Source organism: Somniosus microcephalus, chromosome 27 (genome assembly GCF_052327205.1).
Source record: "Somniosus microcephalus isolate GS21.2 chromosome 27, FLI_Smic_1.0, whole genome shotgun sequence".
NCBI lineage: Eukaryota > Metazoa > Chordata > Chondrichthyes > Squaliformes > Somniosidae > Somniosus > Somniosus microcephalus.
This window is the reverse complement of record NC_141013.1, coordinates 36615439-36627745: the sequence shown is the minus strand read 5'-3', so window position 1 is coordinate 36627745 and position 12307 is coordinate 36615439. Positions and strand designations below refer to the sequence as shown.

General features: G+C 49.3%; 1 protein-coding gene across 4 annotated transcripts in view; it reads right to left on the bottom strand.

The window, feature by feature from the left end:
• Nucleotides 1–9969: 9969 nt before the first annotated feature.
• Nucleotides 9970–12307, bottom strand: part of sh3gl3a (SH3-domain GRB2-like 3a) — a 156987-nt gene continuing 154649 nt past the window's right edge. For all 4 annotated transcript variants that reach the window (XM_085968849.1, XM_085968852.1, XM_085968850.1 and 1 more), the window contains one exon: nt 9970–12305. In XM_085968849.1, the coding sequence (XP_085824975.1) occupies nt 12100–12305 (206 nt within the window). In that variant the 3' untranslated portion in view covers nt 9970–12099. The remainder of the gene's footprint in view (nt 12306–12307) is intronic.

Sequence of the window (12307 nt, the reverse complement as noted above, 5' to 3'; positions counted from 1 at the left end):
CAATAAATATTTTCAAGAGAGAATTGGATATATTTCTGAAGGCTAAGGGGATTAAGGGTTACGGAGAAAAGGCGGGGACGGGGTACTGAACTGGTAAGATCAGCTATGATCTCAGACGAAGATCAGCCATGATCTCATTGAATGGCGGAGCAGGCTCGAAGGGCCGAATGGCCTACTCCTGTTCCTATCTCTATGTATCTATGTATCTATGATATAACAAGCAGGGTGGACAAAAGTGAACCAGTAGATGTGGTGATAATTGGATTTCCAGAAGGCATTTGATAAGGTGCCACATAAAAGGTTACTGCATAAGATAAGAGCTCACGGAATTGGGGGTAATATATTAGCATGGATAGAGAATTGGCTAACTAACAGAAAGCAGAGAGTCGGGATAAATAGGTCATTTTCCGGTTGGCAAATGATAACTAGTGGGGTGCCAAAAGGATCGGTGCTGGTGCCTCAACTATTTACAATCTACATTAATAACTTGGATGAAGGGACCGAGTGTAATGTAGCCAAGTTTGCGGATGATACAAAGATGAGAGGGAAAGCAAGTTGTGCAGAGGCCTCAAAGAATCTGCAAAGGGATATAGGCGGCTAAGTGAGTGGGCAAACATTTGGCAGATGGAGTATAATGTGGGAAAGTGCGAGGTTATACACTTTGGCAGGAAAAATAGAAAAGCAAATTATTATTTAAATGGAGATTACAAAATGCTACAGTTCAAAGGGACCTGGGGATCCTTGTGCATGAAACACAAAAAGTTAGCATGCAGGTACAGCAAGTAATCAAAAATGCAAATGGAATGTTGGCCTTTATTTCAAGGGGGTTGGAGTATAAAAGCAGGGAAGTCCTGCTACAACTGTACAGGGTATTGGTTTGACCACACCTTGAGTACTGCGTACAGTTTTGATCTCATTTAAGGAAGGATATACTTGCATTGGAGGCAGTTCAGAGACGATTCACTAGGTTAATTCCAGAGATGAGGGGGTTGACTTATGAGGAAAGGTTGAGCAGGTTGGGCCTATACTCATTGGAATTTAGAAGAATGAGAGGTGATCTTATTGAAACATATAAGATACTGAGGGGGCTCGACAGGTAGATGCAGAGAGGATGTTTCCCCTCGTGGGGAAATCTAGAACTCGGGGGCACAGTTTTAGAATAAAGGGTCGCCCTTTTAGAACTGAGATGAGGAGGAATTTCTTTTCTCAGAGGGTCTTAAGTCTGTGGAATTCTCTGCCCCAGAGAGTCATTAAATACATTTAAGGTGGAGATAGACAGATTTTTGCAAGATAAGGGAGTGAAGGGTTATGGGGAGTGGGTGGGGAAGTGGCTTTGAGCCCAAGATCAGCCATGATCTTATTGAATGGTGGAGCAGGCTCGAGGGGCCAAGTAGCCTATTCCTGCTCCTATTTCTTATGTACGTAAATTTTACCATTAAAAAGGTACTTACACTGTTAAGTAGCAGCTCTAACTTCCTGCGGCGGGATTAATTGGCAATGAATGTGTAAATGCAGCAATTCCTTGAAACCCACAGGGAGGTTGAAACCGAGCTGCCGCTATTATGAGGCCAACGGCAACTTGCAGAGATCCGCAATTCACGGGATATCTCTTCCTTGACTTAAGTTACTGGACGATTTACACATTAATAATGGCATGCGCATTAAACTCACTGCTATATTTGCCGCAAATTCTGGCCAATTATGTCAGTAGGCGAGTGGTAAATCTGTGTAACAGGCTCCCTAGGGAAACAGACCAATTCGAATTGGATAGATTTCTTTCAGAAAATATTATTTTGGGAGTGTATATGGATAATTTGAGATATGACGTGGTGAGTGTAGCATGCTCGAGAGGGAAAAAGGGTGTTGTGTATGTACCTTTAAGGGGAGAACTACTTTTTACAGCTCCTGTATACTGTAGTACCGGCAGTGACCACACCTGTATATAAACCCTGAGTAGGGATCTGTACTTTAGTTTTAGAGTAACCCTCATCCAGTAAACACCTGTTGATTGTTCCTCTGCAGTCTGTCGATTTATTGAAGGACACTATACATCAAGATTCACGGATTTAACATTGGCGACGAGTGGATTCAAACCTACCTGCAACTCTGCATCACCTCCCAGGGATTCGCTCCTGGAGAGCAGTGAAAGGGGAAGACCGAGTCCAGAAGTGCGGGCGTCGACCATCCCGAGAGGACTTGAACATCGCAGAGGAGGCTGTGGAGAGTTGGGCTTGGTTCTCCAGTTGCGACGATCCAGCGCAGCGGGCTGGCAGCAGGTACGGCGCAGACCCTTCCCGGACAGCGGCGGTGGGAGCCGACCGACGGCACAGAAAAAGGCCGAGCAGCATCGACGAGGTAAGAGAGGGTAAAGCGCACAGGGTGCAGCCGGGGTTGAAGACCGAGTGGCGTCAACGAGAGAGGGTAAAGCGCACAGGGTGCAGCCGGGGTTCAGGACCGAGCGGCGTCAACGAGAGAGGCGCACAGGAAAACGCGCAGAGCGCAGCCAGTGTTCAAGGGCCGAGCAGCGTCCGCGGAGAAGGGAGACGCCATTTTTTTTTTTAGCCACAGCGGAGAAGAAGGGAAAGCGCGGGAGATGCCATTTTGAGCCAGCAGAGAAGAAGGGAGAGCGCGGGAGACGCCATTTTGAGCCGGTCTAACCACACCGAAAAAAACAAAAAAATGCCGAAGAGTGGCAGTATCACAGCGTTCGACAATGAAGTCGAAGATTGGACGACATATGTCGAACGCATTGAAGTGTACTGCAAGGCGAATGAAGTGCCAGATGACAAGAAAGCGCTGGTATTGTTGAATTCAATGGGTGCAAAAACATATGGCTTACTGCGAAACCTAGTAACCCCAGAGAAACCAGTGGAAAAGAATTTTGAAAACATAGTGTCAATCCTACGGGACCACTTAAACCCCACACCGCTGCTGATAGCAGAAAGATTTAAGTTTCACAAAAGGAACCAGCATAAAGATGAAGGTAATGCTGAGTATTTAACGGAACTGCGCAAGCTATCGAAACACTGCCAGTTTGGAACGGGACTAGCAGATACTTTAAGGGACAAGTTCGTGTGTGGGCTTCAAAGTGAAGGAACCCAGAAAAGGCTTCTATCAGAAAAGGATCTTATGCTGGACAAGGCTTTCAGCATGGCAGTATCACACGAAGCGGCAGCACGGGGCGCGGCTGAGATACAACGGAGACTGCAAGAATATGGCACAAATGAAATGGCATACGGAACAGTGCGGTGCTATCGCTGCGGCAGAACAACACATGACCATAAGGATTGCTGGTTCAAGGACCAAGTGTGCAGACAGTGTGGAAAAGTAGGACACATAGCAAGAGTCTGCAGGTCAGAAAAGAAAACCAGCAGCAAGAAATCTCCACAGGAGAAGTACAAGAAGGTACATAAGGTGACGGAGAGTAGTTCAGACGAACAGAAAAGGGATACAGACTCCGGAAGCAAGGAGCTGGGTTGTCTGAAACTACATGTGATCAAAACGGAGGATCACCAAACTATTTGGGTCACGCTCAAGACAGCCGGAGTCCAAGTGAAAATGGAATTGGACACAGGATCAGCCCTAACAGTCATAAACCAAAGGGACTACAATCGGCTATTCTCACATATACCCTTGAGAGATACAGAGATCGTCTTGAAGACGTACACGGGGCAAAAAGTCTACCCCAGAGGAAAAATAAGGGTGACCGTTATATATAACGGCAAGGAAACACCAAAAATGGACCTATATGTATTGCCAGAGGGAGGACCACCACTACTAGGACGTGAATGGATCTGGAAGATACAGCTAGATTGGCATTCCATACAAGCGCTGACTGTAGATGCCAAAAAGGATGACTGCGCAACGGCTACAAAGATGGTCCCTTTTTCTAGGGGCGAACCAATATGAAATCGAGTATAAGGGCACGAAACAGCATGGAAACGTTGATGGGCTATCACGCCTGCCACTGCCTACTGCGGAGGAAGCACCAGCAGTCGACCCTGTCGAAATATTTCATTCGACTATAATTGAACGCTTGCCTGTAACTAACGCTGATATAGAGAAGGAGACCCAAAATGACCCGACACTGTCTCGGGTATATGACTTGACGGTAAAGGGATGGCCAACACATGGCGACTCACTGTTGCCAGCATTCTCATCCAGAAGAGAACAGCTGTCAGTATGCCAGGGGACCTTGATGTGTGGATCCCGAGTGGTAATTCCACCCAAGTTAGAGAGAGTGCTCAATGAGCTTCACGAAGGCCATCTGGGAGGGGTGAAAATGAAAAGCCTTGCAAGGGCTTGTGTGTGGTGGCCGGGGATCGATCAGCAAATCGAGGACCTGACAAAGAGCTGCTCAGGATGCCAGAAGGTCCAAAATGCACCACCACATGCCCCTCTACACCCATGGGAGTGGCCCTCATCTCCATGGCAACGGGTGCATATTGATTTTGCTGGTCCATTCATGGACTCAATGTTTTTAATAGCCGTGGATGCGCACTCGAAATGGCCTGAGGTGATCAAAATGTCCTCCACCACCACGGAGAAAACTATTGCAGTCCTACAGACCATATTTGCCAGGAACGGCTTGCCAGAGCAGATTTGCTCTGATAACGGACCACAGTTTGTGTCCGAGGAGTTTTGAAGATTTATGAAGAGGAATGGGGTAAAGCATTACACATCCGCCCCGTATCATCCAGCCACAAATGGATTGGCTGAGAGGTTCGTACAAACCTTTAAGAAAGCAGTAAGGGCCATGTGCGATGACGACATTCCACTGCAGCACAAGGTGGACAATTTCCTGTTAGCCTACAGAAATGCAACACATGCAGTCACCAACCAGACCCCGGCCATGATGTTCTTTAACCGAAGGTTGAGATCTCGTATGGATTTGCTCAGACCAAATGTACGAAGAGATGTTGAGAATAAGCAATTCCAGCACATCAATGAGAAGCCGACAAGGAGCTTCAATGTAGGGCAACCAGTCTTGGCCCGCGACTACCGAACAGAGAAATGGCAACCAGGAATGATATGCACACGGCAGGGGCCACTCATGTACACAGTGGATGTTGGGGAGAACATTGTGAGACGCTATGTTGACCAGATCCTCGAGTCACAGGAACGAGTCAACCCCATGTCTCGCGTACCTGGTGATGAACCCGACATACAGGTAGCATCTACCCCAGAAACAGTAGCATCGGAAACTGATGAACCAACCGATGACAGGGGGCCAGAATTGCCTCCGCACCAAGAGCAAGACACTCAGGAAAGGCGCTATCCAGAAAGGATCAGGAAGCCGCCCCAAAGACTGAATTTATAAATGGACTATTTTCAGTTAATGTTGCATGTTAAAAGTGTTAACTGTTAAATGAATGTTATGGTATTGTTAATCTAAAAAGGGGAGGAATTGTTGTGTATGTACCTTTAAGGGAAGAACTACTTTTTACAGCTCCTGTATACTGTAGTACCGGCAGTGACCACACCTGTATATAAACCCTGAGTAGGGATCTGTACTTTAGTTTTAGAGTAACCCTCATCTAGTAAACACCTGTTGATTGTTCCTCTGCAGTCTCTGTCGATTTATTGAAGGACACCATTGATATACCTATCAATTCGTCCAATAAAAGGCGACGAGTTAGGAACGTAACTAAAGGTTTTTATTGACTAAATAACAGAGCCCACCCTCGTGGGTGATCGGGTCCAACAAGGAGGAATACCAGCCAGTCGACTACCTTTATACCTGGGCAGGTAGGTGGAGCCATGGGCGGAGTCGGAGGTGGTCAGCCCAGGTATAACAGCGCGACAAGAGGCGACCTCGTATCGTGATACAACAGTGATAACGGTGATAACAATACAACAGTGATAACTATAGTGTAACGATAAAAGTGGTTTACCACATTCACCCCTTGTTTAGATTTGAGTCCGGCGGGGTGAAGTGTACTACCAGTTCTGGTATGTCAGTCTGTCCGGAGGCCTCGTAAGCCTCTCCGATCGTCGCAGCGGCGGTGCTGCATTATCCGGTGTTAGTGCTGGTGTCTGCGTGGTCGGCGAAGGCTCGTGGGGTTCCGGCATGCTGTCTACCTGGGCTGGAATTGGGGGGGTGGTAAGGGTGGTGTCTCCGGAGTGCCCGAGGGTGCGAGGTCTCGTAAGGAGACAGTGTCCTCCCGCCCGTCTGGGTAAGCCACGTAGGCGTACTGGGGGTTGGCGTGCAGGAGGTTCACCCTCTCGACCAGGGGGTCTGTTTTATGGGCCCTCACGTGCTTTCGCAGCAAGACGGGCCCCGGAGAGGTCAGCCAGGTTGGTAGAGTGGTTCCCGTAGTCGACTTCCTGGGGAAAACAAACATTCGTTCATGGGGGGTGGCGTTAACGGCAGTGCAAAGTAGTGACCGGATGGAGTGCAGCGCTGTCGGGAGGACTTCCTGCCAGCGGGAGGTTGGGAGGCCCTTAGACTTTAAGGCTAAGAGGACGGCCTTCCATACTGTCGCGTTCTCTCTTTCCACCTGGCCGTTCCCTCGGGGGTTGTAGCTGGTGGTCCTACTTGCTGCAATACCTCTCGCTAGTAGGAACTGACGGAGTTCCTCGCTCATGAAAGAGGAGCCCCGGTCACTATGTATATAGTTTGGGAACCCGAACAAGGCGAAGAGGTCGTTCAGGCATTTAATGACCGTGGTACTGGTCATGTCTGGGCAGGGGAAGGCAAAGGGGAAACGGGAGTACTCATCAACAATGTTGAGGAAGTACACATTACGGTCAGAGGACGGGAGGGGCCCCTTAAAGTCGATGCTCAGGCGCTCGAAGGGGCGGGTCGCCTTGATCAGGCTTGCTCTGTCTGGCCTAAAGAAGTGCGGTTTGCACTCGGCACAGGTCTGGCAGTTCCTGGTTATGGTCCTGACCTCCTCGATGGAGTAGGGCAGGTTGCGGGCCTTAATGAAGTGGTAAAGTCTGGTGACCCCGGGGTGGCAGAGGTCGTTGTGGAGGGTCTGAAGTCTATCACTTTGCGCGCTGGCGCATGTAATTCGTGACAGAGCATCGGGGGGTTCGTTCAGCTTACCTGGCCGGTACAAGATATCATAATCGTAGGTGGAGAGCTCGATTCTCCACCTCAAGATCTTGTCATTCTTGATTTTGCCCCTCAGCTTGTTATTAAACATAAAAGCGACCGAACGTTGGTCGGTAAGGAGGGTAAATCGTTTGCCTGCCAGGTAGTGCCTCCAGCGTCGTACCGCCTCCACAATCGCCTGGGCCTCCTTCTCGACCGACGAGTGTCGGATCTCAGGGCCCTGTAGGGTCCTTGAGAAGAAGGCCACCGGTCTCCCCTCCTGGTTAAGGGTGGCGGCTAGGGCGAAGTCGGATGCATCGCTCTCGACTTGGAAGGGGATGGACTCATCCACTGCGTGCATAGTGGCCTTGGCAATGTCTCCCTTAATGAGGGAGAAGGCTGCGCACGCTTCCTCCGTAAGGGGGAAGGATGTGGACTTCATGAGGGGTCTGGCTTTGTCCGCATAATTGGGCACCCATTGGGCATAGTAGGCGAAGAGCCCCAGGGTTCTCTTAAGTGCCTTAGGGCAGTGGGGGAGGGGTAGCTCCATGAGGGGGCGCATTCTTTCGGGGTCGGGGCCGATGAGTCCGTTCTCTACTACACAGCCAAGGATGGCAAGGCGCGAGGTGTTAAACACACATTTCTCCTTATTGTAGGTGAGGTTCAGCCGTTGGGCTGTACGGAGGAATTTCTCCAGATTCACGTCGTGGTCCTGCCGGTCGCGGCCGCAGATGGTGACGTTATCTAGGTAGGGGAATGTGGCCTGCAGTCCGTTCTGGTCAACCATCCGGTCCATCTCCCTTTGGAAGACCGAGACCCCGTTGGTGACACCGAACGGGACCCTAAGGAAGTGGTATAGGCGCCCATTCGCCTCGAAGGCGGTGTACTGGCGATCCTCGGGGTGGATAGGGAGTTGGTGGTAGGCCGACTTAAGGTCGATGGTCGAGAATACGCGGTATTGTGCAATCTGATTGACCATGTCAGATATGCGGGGAAGGGGGTATGCGTCCAGCTGGGTGTATCTGTTTATGGTCTGGCTGTAGTCGATGACCAGGCAATTTTTATCGCCGGTCTTAACGACCACGACCTGGGCACGCCAGGGGCTGTTGCTCCCCTCGATGATGCCCTCCTTCAGGAGACGCTGCACCTCAGAGCTAATGAAAGCTCTGTCCCCAGCGCTGTACCGCCTGCTCTTGGTAGCGACGGGTTTGCAGTCGGGGGTGAGGTTAGCGAACAGGGAAGGTGGCGGCACCTTGAGGGTGGATAGGCTGCAGGTGTTACGCGGTGGGCGGTTTAACCTTCGCTGGTTGTCGACTGTGAGTGGGGGGAGGGGTCCACCGTATGCTAGGGTTACACTTTGGAGGTGGGATTGGAAGTCCAGCCCTAGTAGGACGGCAGCGCAGAGCTGGGGGAGGACGAGGAGTTTAAAATTTTTATACTCTGTACCCTTAACCGACAAGGTCACAGCACAGTAGCCGCTAATGTCCGTGGCGTGGGACCTCGATGCCATCGAGATTCGGTTGCGCGTTGGCAGGACAGGGAGGGAGTAGTGGCTCACCGTGTCTGGGTGGATGGAGCTCTCCGTGCTTCCGCTGTCGAACAGGCAGGTCGTGGCGTGGCCGTTTACTTTGATGTCCATCATCGACTTGGACAGGTGGTGTGGGCGGGCTTGATCCAGAGTGACGGAGGCTAGTGTGTAGGTAAGCGAGTCGTTGTCGTCTGCGGGCGAGGCGGTCGTCGGGTCCGGGGGCCCGGTGGCAGTCGGGCGCGGTGGGTAAAATGGCGTCTCCCACGAGGTAGGACAAAATGGCGGAGAAGATGGCTGCCCCTATAACTCACATGAGGCACTATTGGGGTCGGTTGCCTTGATCAAAGATGGCCGCCCCCATGACTCACGTGTGGGGATGCTGGCCTCAGTTGCCGTGAAAGAAGATGGCCGCCCCCACAGTTCGCATGAGGCACTGCTGGCCTCTGAAGATCTGCTCCTGCAGGCCTTAGAGAAGTGGCCTTTCTTCCTGCAGGTTGCGCAGGTAGAGTTCCTGGCTGGGCAGCGCGACCTCGGGTGCTTCTCCTGGCCGCAAAAGAAGCAGCCGGCGGCCCGATCGCAGGTGCCCGATGTCGGAGCCGGTACCGGGGGTGGCGGGCCCGGTCGGGTCCGGGACGCCGACGCTGAGGTAGGTCCCGGGGGCGGCGCTGCGAAGGGTATTGCGGTAGGGGTCGGGCCCGAGTCCCAGGGTCGCGAGCAGTACCTGGAAAACGCCTCCTGGTCCTGATGGGCCACCTCCAGGGAGAGAGCGAGGGCTTCAGCTTTGTCCAGGTCGAGGTCTTTAGCTTCAAGCAGTCTTTGCCGTGAGTAGTCGGACCGTAGGCCTTTCACAAAGGCATCGCGGATATTATCTTCCGTATTTTCAACAGCCGTCACCGCTTTAAAGTCACAGTTCCTGCCGAGTGCTCTTAGCGCCCGTAAAAATTCAGCTACAGACTCTCCTGGCTGTTGCGGGCGGGATCTTAGGAGGTGCCTGGTGTACATGTAATTTACCGGGCTGCGGTACTGCTGTTTCAGTAGGTTGATAGCGGCCTCGTATGTAGTCGTGTCCTGGATGAGTGCGTATACTCTCGGGCTCGCTTGGGCGTTCAGAAGTCTTAGTTTGGATCTCTGCGGGACGCCGGATTCTTCCAGGTAGGATTCGAAGCAGTCCAGCCAGTGTTTGAAGTTGAGGGCTGAGTTTGCTGCCTGTGGGTTTAGATCCAGGTACGGTGGTTTGAGGGCTTGCAGCCAAGCCGGCTGGTGTGGCTGGCGTAGCCCGGTGTCTGAAAGCTGCTGTGGCTGTGCTTCTGGGAGGGCTTCTGGCTGGCCAGTAGTAGACATCTTTAAAATTTAGTCAATAAAATTGATATACCTATCAATTCGTCCAATAAAAGGCGACGAGTTAGGAACGTAACTAAAGGTTTTTATTGACTAAATAACAGAGCCCACCCTCGTGGGTGATCGGGTCCAACAAGGAGGAATACCAGCCAGTCGACTACCTTTATACCTGGGCAGGTAGGTGGAGCCATGGGCGGAGTCGGAGGTGGTCAGCCCAGGTATAACAGCGCGACAAGAGGCGACCTCGTATCGTGATACAACAGTGATAACGGTGATAACAATACAACAGTGATAACTATAGTGTAACGATAAAAGTGGTTTACCACAACCATACATCAAGATTCACGGATTTAACAAAGGGGACTTTGAACCTATGGTTCCTACAGCTCTCCACTACTTTCCTCACCTCATTGCTACGATTAGTCAACAACTCCATTATCATTGAACCCATTATTGATGTATCATGTGACTTACCAGGATAGTATAAGGTGACCTTGGTCATCTTTTGTCTATTAATTCCTATGTTCTCATTTTTGCACCTTCTACTTTCCTTATGGCTCTTCCGACGTTTTCCTTACTTCCTTTCTTTGAGATTTTCACTACCGAATCCCTTCGCACAACAGAGAGACAAGCTCTGACCCCCTTCATTAAAGGGTAAAACCTTGGCATTATGTAAAAACAGAAAGCACAACGCTCAACATTATTACTGCTATTCCTCTTATGATCGTACTCTGACTGGCTACAAGTACAGGTATCAGCTTTGTGTCGCTCTTCTCTCCGTGTGCTGCAGCCAGTGTCGCTCTTCTCTCCGTGTGCTGCAGCCAGTGCAGCTCTGTCATGCAAAGGACATTGCGGACATCCCTAGACCTAACGTGGGTGCTTCAACGCTCTCTCTATTAATACTGCGCAACTTCAGCATCTTGGCAGCCTAATGTTGAACTACTTCCAGCTCTACCACTCCCAGGTCCTCATTATTCTCACAGTCGAATGTTGCCACATCTTTTTCTGAAAGCTCAATACTCGGTTGGTACATGCATTGGAAGGATGTTGGTGTGCAATAATTGCCTTTGGTTAAGGCAAATTTAGATAAAAACAGAATGCAAATTTTAAAAATATACAACAAAGACAACTTGAGCAAGACAAAAGATAAAAGAGGTCTTACAGCATTTTGATTCCATTTTTATTGGCAAGTATATTTTCAAGTGAGTTATCTCCATTCTTCCGCTCACCTGGATTCACACCTGCGACTGAGGAGAGGGGAGGGGAGGTGTCTCCTTGTTTCCATCAATGTCTGATCGCCCTGTCCCTTTCTCCCCATCCATGTAATGCTAAAGTCTTCACCTGGCATCTCTGGCTCAGTGTAGTTTAGATCAGGAACTGAGCAGAGTAGGGAACTGAACCTCTAACACTGGGGTACCGAGTACCAGTACTTCAATGTGTAGCATCATGGCGCCCTCTCGCATTAAGGATCTTGACTCTTTCACATACCAGCAAGAGTCCGCTGCTGCTTTTCCTGTTAACCGAGCAGAAAGCCAGAGCATTGTGTAATCTTAAATAGTGAGTGGTTCTTAGATGAATCCTGAATAAAAGTACATTCAAGTCTTTTTTTTTCCTACAAATAATCAAAGCACATAAAATCCAAATACATAATTGGCAAAAGCTGCGTAACAACAAGAGCTAGTGCTACTTAAATTACAGTTTTTTATTCACATTTATTATAACATCTTTTTGCATAACAATAAGTTACACTGCCAAATAAAATGGCTCAAGAACACTTGTCAGAGTCTTAAAAAGGAGTTAATAACAGTTCATTATAACCACAATAATTGAACTGTATCAAGAATATTCTTCATTACAGCTCGATAGAAAATGTCCCCACTGTATCACTGTAATCAGCAACAGAAGGTTCTGAGCAAACAAAGAAAAGTTAAATAGATAAAGCCATATACTTAGAAACTGTAAACTTCATGGCAGAAATAGGTTAGATTTGCATTACTCTTGTAGCAAATGACGTAAACATTCTCAATACAAATGGAACATGTAAAAAAATAAATACACAAATAGAAGACATGTACAAAAGTCGATCAAATAGCAAGGCTTTCACAGAATGCCACATTGATGAAATGTCTGTGTTCAATCAGCTTTCAGCACGAGTTGATATCCGAAAATTTACAAAAGCAGATCAAATGCAGTTTCACTGTGGCAAAGGCACAATCACTTGAACATAATTAATAGGAAAGAAGCCAGATTCACCACTTATCATGCCTTCAAACCAATTCTCGTCGATCTGATTTGTCAGAGTGATGATGTCGCCTTCCTTGAATCCAAGTTCCCCCTCATTTTCAGGCTCAAAGTCATAAAGAGCTTTACAGCAAGGCTGATCCGCTTGTGTGCAAGAAGCT